Genomic DNA, 13,752 nt, shown 5'->3' with positions numbered 1-13,752 from the left:
GTAATAATGTTGTGTTATATTTGGAGGATGTTTTGAGCTCCCACCTGACAGGTAGTTCTACATAACAGCTAATATCCCATATATCAAGGCCATTTCAGCTGAAGTAGATTTTTGTTTGTTCTGGTGTTTCCAAAGCCATTCTTCTTCATTCTAGCCCCCACCTGAACAGAGCACATTTTTTTCCATTTTGGCTTTACCCAAATCTAAATGCTTCTTGAAAAAAAAAAAGCGTCAAAATAGCTACAAAAACGGGGCTGAAAGCACAACAGAAAAGTGACGAAAGAGCGGCAAAAACGTGCTGGAAAGCAACAATGAGAGACGGAAACACGACAAAAAGGGGAGAAAAATCCACAAAATAGCAACAAAAAAGTGACAAAATAGCACAAAAAAATACAACGAAAAGTGACGACAACGACAAAAGAGTTTTGCAGGTGTTAGCTTTCAAATGAGGCGCTATAGACTTTTAGATTTGGGTAAAGCTGAACTGGAGAAAATGCGTCTGTTGAAGGCTGGGGTTAAGAGGTTAACTTCCCCAATGCATTTCTACGATCCCACTTCTTCACAGAGATGCTTATATAAACACATTCACTGCTTTCAGGGAGCAGCACTGCCACAGTAATAACAACCACTTGTCTGCCAGTTAACATCATTAAAATCATTAAAACAAAAATATCTGCTCTTACAATATGCTGAAAGATAAAGCCAGATTTATTCTACTATTAGAAAAAATGTGATTCTTACAGGGCCTTTAAATTTCCTATATTCGTATAGTTTCTATTGCGGATGCGGGTTTTACCTAGTTTGGCCACGTGATGGCAGTGTCAGCCTTTTTTCAGCGGCTCAATCTGGGCGCATTGAACCGTTTTCAATTGCTATGTATGAGACTCATCTCTAAACGCTCTTTAGACTTTTGCACTTTAGATGTCCACTTAATATCTGGCTGTCCACAGAACCCTTAGCCTATACGAAAAACAACAGAAACACAAACACAGTCTACATTGTAACTGACTTCGCCTTTTTGTAAAACTATAAAGCAGATGATTTAGGCTATATGTCAAGGGCAGGTGGTGTGTATATTTAGATTTATCTTATCTGGATTGTAAACATGTTATAACCAGAGCTAAATGTTTCCACTGACAGGAGCAAATATCGTCTCATCTCCTTACAGTATAGGCTATCTCCCTCACTGCACCTGCAATGCCTCCATAATCCGACCAGCAGACAGATTAAAATGCCGTTCCTGTATTTCAGGGTCAGGGGCCTCTCATTTGAAGAGGTGATTCATGTTGTTTTTTTCCACTCCACATTAACAGGGGTGAGTTTCCCTGTGATGTTTGTCGAAATCCAGTCACAGTGCAGAGTAGAAGCCCATCTCTTGGTTCGGTCTATGCGAAAAGGATATATATATACAGTGGGGAAATAAAGTATTTGGTCGGTTCCCCATAGACTTTCTATAGGATTTCGGCCAAATACTTTTTTTCCTCACTGTATATTTAAAAAACTCTTCCTCACCCTCCGCGGGCGGTCTCTTTTTCCTCCAAGCTCGGGTCCTCTACCAGAATTTCTCTTGGACTTGCCATGCTGTGGTTCATACAATAACAATATATGACAGTGCAAGAGGTATCTCAAGAGTCAGAGGTCCTTAAAAGTTCAAATTTATGAAGTTATTTTAGGATTTTAATAGCTATCCTATCATTCTAATGTAATCTAAAGTTGCTATACACCAAAAGTGTATATGAATGCGTGATTGGCTCTAGTGGATGATAGTGAACTTTTTCTTTTTGAATTGAAATATATCACACTATTAAGACTGAATGTGTTACTATGATTTTCAATATAATTTATTAAAAGTTTACTCAGATTGTTTTTTCAATAAGATACAATCCTGTTTAAAAATGAATACTGAGCCCATATTTGTCTATTTATTTGTATTTATTTATTTGATAGGGACAATGCACATTAATGAATATCTGCATTGAAACAACAAAAAACAGACGTAAACATGCCGGAGTATAGCCACAGGTACCTACACCGATGACAGAAATGCAGAAAATTAACAAACAATGTAACAGAAATAAACAAGAACTGTGTAAGAAGAATCACTTAATGGCCACAAGCCTGGTTTGCTTTAAGCCACACTTTGAGTTTGGTTTTAAATACAGGAAATGCGGGACATTCTCTGACAGTGTTCCGTAAGGCCTTCAAGAACAGGGCATTTTGTCCAAAGGCAGTTCTTCTGAAAGCCACCTCACAGTCACCTCTAGAGGAAGCCTGTGTCCTGGCACCACTGTGAGTCTTTAGTTTAAAGAAGTCCGACATGGGAGTTTGGGTTAATCCATTAAACACTTTAACAAAAGGCATATTCAAATGTTTAAAATGATCTAAGCTCAATAGATTATGTATTGTTTACATAATTATTGTATAGAGCGCAAAATCAAATACCAACACAATTTGACACTATTTCTGTTAAAGTAGCAAAAGCTTTGTGGTATGAACAATCTCAAAGAAAAGTACATGAATGCATGTCTGAAGTCTGCTGGCGCTGTAAAGTGTTAGCAGGAATCTGAATGCATGAACACACACAAAGCATGCACAAACTCCCATCCACACGCCACCAGATGCCCCCTCAGCTGTAGTGCTGGCTGTGAGCCTTTAAGGGGTGTGAGCGTGGGTAATCTCAGGTGACGTACACCTGGTAATGCACAGCCCAAGACATCTGTAGGACAGCAGGCCTGCTAACTTCACAGCCTCCAGATCTATAAGCTGTTCCCACACTGTATCTTCTGAATAGATGATCAGAGCAAACTCACTGTTACAGGGAAAATACTTTCCTTGAAACTGGAAAGTATTCTCCTGTATGGAAATATTATACATATAAATATATAAATATATATTGCGGTTGTTGTAGTTATGTTTTTGATGCCACTTGCAAGAGAGAAAGATGAGAAAACAAATTAAATCCTTTATGTCTCTCACCTTTGGCTTGATGGAAGCAAAACCAGCAAAACCCATGTGGATGGACGGGTGTGTGCTGTAATGTGCTCCAGAAGTATAATACGATACTGATATTTATTTACTCATATAATGACTGATGATCCAAGAAAGACAAGACCATTTGAAGTGTTGACTAATTGGTTAGCTAAAGGTTCTGAACCAATGACACAAACATGTTGATGTCTGTTTCCATGTTAAGCCCAGGTGCATCCGACTTGATGACACGTCAGACTGTGATTCTTGGGTCCAAATAAGACATTTTTTTAACCTTCGGGAGCCAGAAAGGTCAGTGCACATGTAGCACACTGAGGCCTCAATGAGCCCCCAGGGAATGGTAACAAGGTCAGGGCTCTGGAGACTCAACTCATAGGGCTACAAAGAGTCCACGCAGCAGCCTGACTGTGCCAACAGGAGGCGCTGGCCAGGCCCGTTTGTATGTTCAGTGAAGCAGAGACTTAGTGGTATTCCCAGACAGCTCCTTATCCCTGAGGCTGCTCTGCTGTAGAGCTGAGCCGAGCCTCGGTCTGAGGGCCCTGGTTCTTAGGGGTATTCCCTGTGGTGGGAGGCTGCCGGAGGGGCTCTGGTGCAGCAGCTCTGGGAATGCTCAGGCCTTGGGGGCCTGGAGCTCAGATGGGGCCTCCAGGGTGAACTTTCTCACTCGGAGAGCAGAGAGGCACTCTCCACAAAGAGGGGAAACACCTTGAGAGGAGTCTGTCATGGATTCAGCAGCCGGGACAGTCCCATGAGGATACAGGGCACTCACAAACACTCATGTACAGTGAATAAAAGCAACATGCATTAGGCCTCCAACAGCCTCTGCCCTCAGCCATCTTTCATCTTCCTCAGCCCCTCCTGCTGTCTGCTGCTCTACATGAGGATGTTCATTTCTAACAGGATTAGATGTGTCTCTATCATGTGAGATGTCAGATCACAAACCAACACGCACCCCCTGGGGAACACGGGACAGGAAAGAGATGAAACAAGGTCTCAGCATCACCCCCATCGCGTTCGCCCACTTTCCCAGAGGTAACCAGATGCTGAGACGTGGAGAGAGAGAAAGAGAACCACATCAAATGGAGCGAGAGAGGTGTTTTGGCCAAAGATATCAGTCTCACTGGGATAGGACGTCCCGGGCCAATGTGAACTCCAAAACAACTCCTCTATGGATCTCTTTCACCGTTGCCTTTTTATGAGCACTCTTCATTTATCATTTAATATATGTAGAAGAAGAAGTGAGCAGTAATTGTATCTGAATCATCTATACCCTATGGAGCCACTTACAATTACTTACCAACTCACTAGGTTTATGGTTGCTGAATTAAATTTGATAGTTTCAAAACCCCTCCCTAATTGTGTGGCCATTAATGGGTAATTTCCTATACTGCTCTGACAGGTACATAAAAACACATTATGATAGATGAGCAGAAGTGTAATTATTACAAAAGAGTAGCGTAAGCCTCTTTTCTGCCTCATCATCAACAGGAGTACAATCCGAAAATAGAGCCATACAGCAAGGAAACACAACTCCCAAGAGTGTTCAAAAGATTGATGGGGCTCTTCAAGCATCATTGTCCAGCAGAAAAATGCAAGCCAAACAATTAACCTACATTTTGATGGCATGCAATTTGTCCCAGCATCGATGAGCGTCTAGGTCAGCGTTTTGGCGTTTTTTATTATTATTATTTGCATTTAGATGTACTGTGTATTAAAATAATGGAGACAGCATCATTTTTAAAGGGTTGATTATCTAAAATAGTTACAATATTTTCATCCCTTATCCTCAAAATGCTCAATGAAGTTAAGGGGTGCCTTTTTGACAGTTAATATTGGGGGGAAATTAGGTTCAGGACTTAAAACAAAATCAGTAAAAACCAGTAAAAAAAAAAAGTGAAAGAAACAAATGGGAGAAGGGCCCAGACCCAATTAAACACTGTTTCCGTATTGACTGTTAATTGTGAGTAAATGACAGAGCTATAAAAAGTCTATTTAAAATGTGATTGTTGGTGGACATGTGAAAATTATACTGTAGTGGGGAGGGCTAATCAATTTAGACGTCCAATAAGCTCCACTTTACAAGCCTCCTCAGTCCTGCTCTCTCCCTGGGTTTTATACCCAAAGGGCTCATTATTATTAGTCCAAAGCACTTGATGTCCACAGACACTCATATGAGAGACGTCTGAGGGCATTATACAAACACTCCCCCAGTGCCAATGATTAAAGAGCCCATCAGGGGCGGCAGAGGCCGGCTGTTAAACATGCCCGGCAGGCAAATTTAGACAAACCATGAGCGCAGATCTCACACAAGCAAATACACACATGTTTAGTTCATTAGAACCTATGATCTATGGTCACCTTGACTCATACAATGTTTCCATGAATTCAGACGCAACATGACTTATGCCAGATCCCATGGTTTTTACATGACAAGCTGTAAAAAACATTTTATTTAGAGAATTATTTTTAATTCTCTAAATAAGAGTAAAAAATGTACAAAGACATCCCAGAGAAGCTTCGGTATCGATTTATATTAAGGTGTGTTCATGAAGTATTAATAAGGTATTAATACACATTACTAATCTGCTTAAGGTTAGGGTTATAGGCCATGAATAAGGCAACACAAGTTTATTTGTAGAGCACAATTCATACACAAGGCAATTCAAAGTGCTTCACAGTTGCATAAATACAAGAAAGCAAATAGAATCAATAAAGACATCAACATAAAATAAATCAATTACAGTAAAAGGCAAGAGTGCAGATAAAATACTTTCAATCACATGCATGGGCAAAAAGAACTGTTTTCAGCCTGGATTTGAACATTGTCAGAGTTGAGGATTGTCTCACATTCTCATGAAGACTGTTCCAGATTTTAGCTGCATGAAACTGAAACACAGCCTGTCCGTGTTTATTATTGACTCTGGGAACCACCAGGAGACCCCTCCCTGAAGCTCTCAGGGCCCGAGATGGTTCATATGGCTCTAACATGTCAGAGATTTACTTTGGTGCTAAACCATGAAAAGACTTGTACACGAGCAGAGCTATTTTAAATTCTATTCTCTGAGTGACAGGAAGCCAGTGCAGAGACCGGAGCACTGGACTAATATGGTCGTATTTCCTGGTTCTTGTCAGGACTGGAGCAGCAGTGTTCTGGATGTACTGCAGCTCTGACAGCTCGTTTAGAGAGGCCAGTGAGCAGGCCGTTACAGTAGTCTAACCTGCTTGAGACAAATTAATAAGTCTCTCTAAGTCTGGTTTTGACTTATAGAATAAGCATATAATGCATGGTCTATTAGTATGTTAATAGATAATAATATAATAAGCAGCTTATAAACATCTATACAAGCATATTATTCATAGCCAACAAGCAAACCTTAATATAAAGCACTCATGCTGACTTTGACTCAGAATCTGTAACTTATCAAATAACTACACCTTGCATAGGACTGAACAATAAGGGAAAAGAGTGATGATATTATTGCAATATTTTTACTAAACCCTTTTACTACAGTATACGTTCCATTAAATTTGAATAAAAAGTGTAAGAAAATGGTTTTGTTATTTTCAGAAAGTAGTTTCAAAACAGCTTCAGGACCAACACAAGGCTTAAATGGATCTATATTCGAAAAGCATGCATCATTTTAAAATATCTCGACAATTCAAAAGCTTTTGCAAAATGTTGGCAATATATTGCGCAACTTTTTTTCTCTCTGTGACCGCACCAAATAACTTAACACAAATAGGAAAGCTATGCACACATTTCACTTGTTATGTCTGGAAGGTCAACAAAGATATTACGAAATTAAAGACATTCATAGGTCTGTCTCTTACTTCTTCTAATGAGTTTTATTGCATTGGTCTCGCTTGACTTGTCCCGCTAACTGGCACACATATATCCATATGTTCCACATGAGCAGGCAGAGGGGACAGGCTGGGTGGCAGCACGACTTTCTCAGTTACATCCAAGAGTCCTGCAATAACAGCCAGCAGCAAAGAGAAGTCAGCCCAGCTTTATCTCCTCTGTTCACTCAGGACAAGTGTGTGAAGCGCAATTAGTCACAAAGAGTGTGAAAAAACATTTGTGTTATCCTGATGACATGAATACAGACAGCCCTTATAAGTCTTCACTAACGGTTGGCTCAAGTTGTTTCCTACACTTTTATTTTGTATTCATCACAATTAAAAGCTATTGATCTCATCCACAATGGAAAAAGCTGGAATAAGACAACTGCAAAAACAAGGTGTAAAGGGAAAACTATATATTTATCAGATAAATACTTTTGAGCTCCTATCAAGAGTGATGGCCAGAATATCAAAATGTAGAAAATACATTTATATTTCAAATAAAAAAACTTACCAAAGCATTGTTTAATCTGCCACATACAAAATATATTAATCACAAGTTTCATATTCTAGCAAATATGAAATGTTACAAACAGTGACTAACCATGCAACACAGAGGCAGATCCTTGTACAAATAGTTAAATACAATAGAAAATTATGGTTCACAGGCAACTCTACAAAATACATACAAATTACATGCCATGATGTTTTGTACATCTCACAGCACCTAATAACAACAATAATGAAAATTCTGGCAAGAAAAACAAGCAAGGAAACAAAACAAAACACAAGGCATTTTTATAAATAAATAAAAACAGTAACAGTTTGAGCTGTAGTTTCACATTAAAAGATAAAAACACCCATAATTCCCCACAAAACCATCTAGAAGGATATCAGAGGCAGCAAAGCCAAAGACGTTTCTAAAAAGGCACCACTGACGGTAATCTTGTCCACTTGGACCAGTTTAGCTCCTGAATGTCAGAAATGTGATCCATAATGGCAGCCTTTGTTTAGTGGTAGGAGACCATAACCCCCTCTCAATCTGTGTCACAAAGTAACTGTCCCACAAGAGGAAGGGTGATGGTGGTAAAATAAGTTCTTCACAATAATAATACAGCAGTTTGCTCTCATAACTCATCATGGTTCCGGGTGAGGTCCTCCCCATAGTTGGTTGCTTGGCTTCCCACAAACATGTTCCAATTTTCAAGGATTTCCTCCCTGGTCAGCATCTGGTCCTAAAAAGTATGAAAGGCAAAAGGAAAAAGCAAAAGTATTATTTGCGGCCATACCACTGTGAGAAGTTTAGCTTGACAAGTTAGGGCCTGGTTAGTGCTATACCACAGGAGACCATGAGGAAGCACCACTGATCTTGAGCCAATGGCACAGATTAACAGCCTCACTTCCATCACTCTACACCAGGACAGCTAGACAGACTTTCTTCCTACCTTGTCCTGGTCAGACTCATTGAGCAGGTGCCGGGCTTCAGCCTGAGCGTGGTCGTAGTCCTGAGGCATGATCCAGTGGCGGATTTCATCCAAGTCCATTTTTCCGTCTTTGTTCAGGTCTCTGAAGTCCGAAAACTGCTCCCGCTCTGTTTTGATCCAGTCTGGCTCAGGGCCGCCGTCCTCATGAGCAAACATATCCGCTGAAGCGAAGAAATGTTAAGGTTAATGTGGACAAATGATAACCACTCAACTCTTTAAATCTGATTTGAGAGCCTTTTTGAACTCACCAATGTACTCATCTTCATCCACATGCCCATCACCATTTCTGTCAATATCCTCCAGGGTTTCCTGCGTTCAAAACAAGTTAATGATGTCATTAGAGGGTCAACAATACAGATCTGCAATACAGTGCTAACAATACACAAAAACATGTCACACTGACTGATGTGAGCAAATGGTATTCGGGTCATTTTACAGCTGGGCTGCCACTCTGCACCTAATTATGGCACTGTTTGTCAATGAGACGGCCATCAGTTTCTTTTATTAGAAAACGATTACGTCTAAAACTTCACTGCCTTCTATACTTATCCATTTCAACTTTAACATATCATTAAAACCTTAAACCATAAATTTAGATTTTGTATTTATTTCAAATGCCCAATATCATTATAGAGGGCTCTGTCCACTGGTCCATAACATTGTGTGACACTAATGCAATGAAAATGAGCAATTAATAATTAACTGTGTCAAATGGGTAGTACAAGTTTTATGAACACAGAGGCACGGAGTTCTGCTGTGAAAATTTGCCACGCAACGGTTCCATAAGCAAAATATATAAAGTAAGATTGAATCATATATTATACTTTCCTAAAAAATTTGTTGTTTTATTACAATATCACTTTTTTCCATCATATCGAGGTGGTCAAAGGACTTACCAGAACTACAATATCCTTCATGTGGTCAAACTCTTCTGGGTGAAGAAAAGCTGTGAACTCCTCTTTGTCTGTTACATGGTTATTGTCAAGATCAACAGCTTGAAACCTTCGCTCATCGCGGGGCAGCATCTTCTTAAAGTTGAACTGATCTGATGCATCCTGGAACTCTTCTGGGTTGGCTAAGGGACAAACCAGAATGGTGCTTTATTTGAGGACATTGTGCATATGCATTCAATCTAAAACAAACATACCAAGGTAGTATCCATATGTTGCTTGTTTATATTCATCCCATGAAATTTGATTGTCTTTGTTCAGGTCGTAGTCTGTCCACACCTTGGCCACATTTTCATACACGTAGCGTTTTTGGGCCCGCTTTATCCAAGCCTTCAATTCAGTCGTAGTTATGAAGCCATTTGCATCAGTGTCAATCCGGTCGACAATTTTACTGAAATGATAAAAGGACAGGATAATAGAGGTCAACCAACAAACATAAGATACCAACTTGCTCATTGCAATAGTGAGATACAAGATACGCCATCTTCAACATTTTTGTGCCAAAGCAGCGGTCCCTTAAGTTTTATTTTGCGTTTTAGAAATAGTCATTTTCTTTTTTGCAACCTTAAAACATGAACTAGTGTGTAGAGTTTGTCCCGTTGTTACAGGGTGTGTAGAAAATCGGCAGGCATATATTTGTTCAACTCTTAAGTGCAACTAGCAAGTCGCTTTACATGCTTGGGGCAGAGGAGAGGCATCCATTTAGTTTCAAAAAAATGTGGTTGATGTAAAGTGTATAATTGGACGTGGGCTGGGCTGCCACGTTGTGGTGTTACAGGGATCCTCCCACTGCACTGCCAACAAGTGTCAGATGTGCCAACTTGTCACCCATGTCTCAAATACAAAGACCACTGGCCAATATTAAAGTGTGTAAGTGCCTATGAGAGGGCAATCCTCACACACAACAGCATTTTAAGTGTATCAGCTGCATTGTTTTAACGTCAATGTATCATGATGAACCCCTAGGAGTGCGCACAAAGAGCTTCTTCAAAAAAAAAACAGTCACTTACATTTGCTAGCATGCACAGCTGGCTCATGCAGTGTTAAATGTTTCATGTTTTAGCAAGCACCGTTACACGCTCCTGGGGGTGGAAGTGTTGCCCCGTTACCACCAAATGAATGACAGACCCGGCGCATCTTACCTAAGCCTGTCTTTGCTCTCCTCTGGTGTGAGCTGGTCAAATGTTTTGGCTTCATCTTTGCCAAGAAAGGCCTCGTGGTCGTACTGGAAGCTTTTATTATCTTCGTGGGCTTGCCTGGCAACTTCTGGATCGTAGAGGACTCTTTCTTTTCGTACCATGGGCTTCCCACTCACCACGAAGGTGCAAAGAAGCACCGCGAACGCGCATCTGAAGAGGTCCATGTATCAGGATGTGCTGAGGTCAAAGCTTGTTCTTATTAGGCCTACACTACAATGCGCAGGGAGCTATTAGAAGAAGCTAATAGCCACTTTCACCCTTTGAATGCGACACAATAACTTTCACGAATGCAGCGGCAGCTCAGACGTCTAAAAACAAAATCTCTACGATACATCTACACATGTGCTGACCATACACATAAAACCCTTCGTACGCTCACTTAAAAGAATTTGTGCAGGAGCCTACTATCCCATTTCTTTAGTAAAGGGATGCAACCAAGCCGGGATTTCCGGACGTCTGTGCGTAAGCTCTACGCAGCCAATCACGGCCTCCGTTTCCGTCCTGGCCCAGCCTTATCGCCTGCATGCATCCCCATTATTGGTTAACGGGATGTCGATAAGAATAGAAGCTTGCAGGCGCCACGTTGCAAGCGGCAACACATATGAATGAGAGGTCCTCCGTGTAAAAATAGAAACAAGCATTTACAGAAAAGGGGGCTGTGAAATCTGGCTACAGTGACTCTCCCATGCACCACCCTAAATGTAGAGATTATATGTGTCAGTGCTCCTGGTAACTGTCTGTACTGATCATGGACTGTCAGTATAGGCGGCTGCATATATGAAAAAAAAAACACCTAACCCCCAAAAAATTGCTACAAAAGGTTTTTCAATGGTTTTCTGTAGTATCAGGTGTGCTTATTAACATACTAAAAGTCTACCAAAATCTGACCACTGGAGAGGTCTAGTACTGATGCAACTTCAAATGAACAGTAGAAAACAACACATGTGTAAGTTAAGTATCTGATCCTAATGAATGTGCAGGTTGATCCCAGTTATCAAATGAATGTATCAAGTTAATTAAATAGGCTATATGATAGAAAAGAGTATGACTGCACTTTTCTTTTTTTGATACTCTGCAGATACAGGACCAAAAATGTACAAAAGTAAAAGTAAAAGTACAATTTGCATTTAAGTAAAAGTCTAAAAGTATGCATTGTAAAGTGTTTGAGTATGTGTATGTATTTAAGAGTTTAATGTGCAGGATTTTATAAATCATTTGAATCAAACCCAGTCTAAAGGAGTAAACCACTAACTCAGGTCAAAAACAGGATCTAAACCAGGTCTAAACAAGGAGTAAACCACTAAACCAAGTTTTGGAAGTGGGACTAAAATATCGTAGAGAGATCACTTTGAAAGTAAAATGCTTTTTTTCTTTTTTTTACCCAATTTAAAATTGTAGTGGGGTAAATGTACTTGTACTTTTTACTTTGTTGCTTTCCACCACTGCCTTTATAAGCCCCATATAAATGGGTATTTTTGAAGAAACATTTGGGGAGTCGCCTCAAAAACGTGAATCCTTTTTCTCATCTGGTTGTGCAAATGAAAGTGTTGGCTGGACTGTCAGTTGTGTGAGGGAAATGTAAAATGTATGCTGCTGCATTATGGAAACAACACAAAGTAATAATTTAGTATTTAGTTGTAATATATAAGTATTTACAGTTAGTCTATTACATTTAACCTCTTAACCCCCACCAAGCACATTTTCTCCAGTTTGCATTTACCCAAATCTAATAACTTCATGAAAAAACAGCAACAAAAATTAGACGAAAACAAAGATGTAAATGCAACAAAAGAGGGATGAAAAAGTGACAAAACGTGTGGTGAAAACACAACAAAATGTGACCCAAAAAGCTATGAAAATGCTACACCACAAAAGAGCAACAAAAGAGTAACAGAAAAGTGACAAAAAAGCATCGAAAATGCAAAAAGAAAAGAGCAACAAAAAAGTAACAAAAAGCCATAAAAAAGTGGCAAAAATATGAGGAAAACGCAAAAAAAAGGCAATGAAAAAAGAAGTAAAAAAAAGTGGCGGCAGCAACGCGAGAAAAAAGATCCGTTCAGATCAGTTTTGTTTCAAATGAGGCGTTACATTGGCCTATAAACTGTAACTGGAGAAAATGCGCTTGGTTAAGGCGGGGGTTAAGAGGTTAAGCGCTGCCTTAATTATGATACAGGCCTAAATTTAATCTACCATTGTGTGAGCATGTTGCGGTTAAGGTGCTTAATTTCTCATTATACAACAACTGTACAACAAACTACAACCTACTGTTGAACTCTTGACTGCAGTTTGAGTTTGTTGGAGTGTGGAGGTGGCCTGTTTTACAAACTGCATGTGACATGTTTTCAGCAACACTGGTGAATTCATTTGTGTGCGGCAGGGATGTATGGCTGTAAGAGGACTAAAAGAATCGCATTACTAAGATTCATCCCAACATGCTGTAATAGGAAGGAACAGACTCTGTACCCTGGAAACTACTTGCTGACACTGCCATGCCTAATCCTCTGTCCTGGGCAGGGGAAACATGTATTTTGCCATTCATCATTAGCATAATAAGCCAGCACATGGCACTTTGCTACTTTGCATAAATAGTACACCCCAGTTTATGATTATAAAGAGGCCCTGGGGCTAACTAGCCTCTTTATTTAATTAATGAATTGTTAATGTATTTAAATTAGTCCTGCCAGGTCAAATTGAATCAGCGTGTTGAAGAAATGAAGTAGTTTTATACATGTTTTTTTTTTCTTTTTCTCTGTAAAATAGACTAATCACAAGTTACTTACAGTTCTGACTGATTTGCTACAAAACATATCATTTTGATGTAAATATAACAATGTGGACTGGTGACCAAATGTAATAAAAAGGAAAATGTTTTGTGGTAGGCTATGTAAACTGTATAATATAAATTTAGATCCGCTGCTGTTTGGGGAATTATCCAGCGTTAGCATGCTGGAGATGGAAAGAGTGGCTTTCAACATGAATATTTCAGATGGGAGGAGGCTGCAGCTACGGGGTGTTCGGTTAACCATGACATTACACACCCACTACAGAGGGCATTTGGTTAATGTAATTAAGAAAACCCTATGGTGGGCGACACACAGCATTAGTATCTACAACAAACTATTCCCATACTATTCAGATGTGGCCTCTTGATGCCCTTGGCTACTAAATTAGATTTTTTTTTTGTGGCAAAGAAAAGGCTAATTTCTGTGAAAGGTTTTACAAAACAACCAAAAATAGTGAGTAAGGTTTAAGTTAAAGTCTGTTTCGACAAATCAGACCCGACAGACT

At 39.7% G+C, this 13,752-nt stretch overlaps 1 protein-coding gene and 1 long non-coding RNA gene across 2 annotated transcripts in view; both read right to left on the bottom strand.

Annotated features, from left to right (window-relative positions):
* Positions 1-5,868: 5,868 nt before the first annotated feature.
* LOC306961987 overlaps positions 5,869-13,752 on the bottom strand; it is a 97,426-nt gene continuing 89,542 nt past the window's right edge. The window contains exons 2-3 of the long non-coding RNA XR_013792803.1: positions 6,014-6,206; positions 5,869-5,969 (exon numbers count right to left, since the gene is read on the bottom strand). This is a non-coding gene — a long non-coding RNA (uncharacterized lncRNA). The remainder of the gene's footprint in view (positions 5,970-6,013; positions 6,207-13,752) is intronic.
* rcn1 (reticulocalbin 1, EF-hand calcium binding domain) lies at positions 7,278-10,909 on the bottom strand. The gene is made up of 6 exons (XM_079555303.1): positions 10,408-10,909; positions 9,463-9,656; positions 9,212-9,390; positions 8,564-8,624; positions 8,277-8,476; positions 7,278-8,066 (listed from the first exon to the last, which is right to left on the bottom strand). Exons 1-6 carry the CDS (start codon positions 10,626-10,628, stop codon positions 7,959-7,961), a joined length of 963 nt encoding a protein of 320 aa, XP_079411429.1. The 5' UTR covers positions 10,629-10,909; the 3' UTR covers positions 7,278-7,958.

Source organism: Gobius niger, assembly GCF_951799975.1.
Source record: "Gobius niger genome assembly, chromosome: 4".
Taxonomy (NCBI): Eukaryota; Metazoa; Chordata; class Actinopteri; order Gobiiformes; family Gobiidae; genus Gobius; species Gobius niger.
This window is presented reverse-complemented; position numbering and strand designations above follow the sequence as displayed.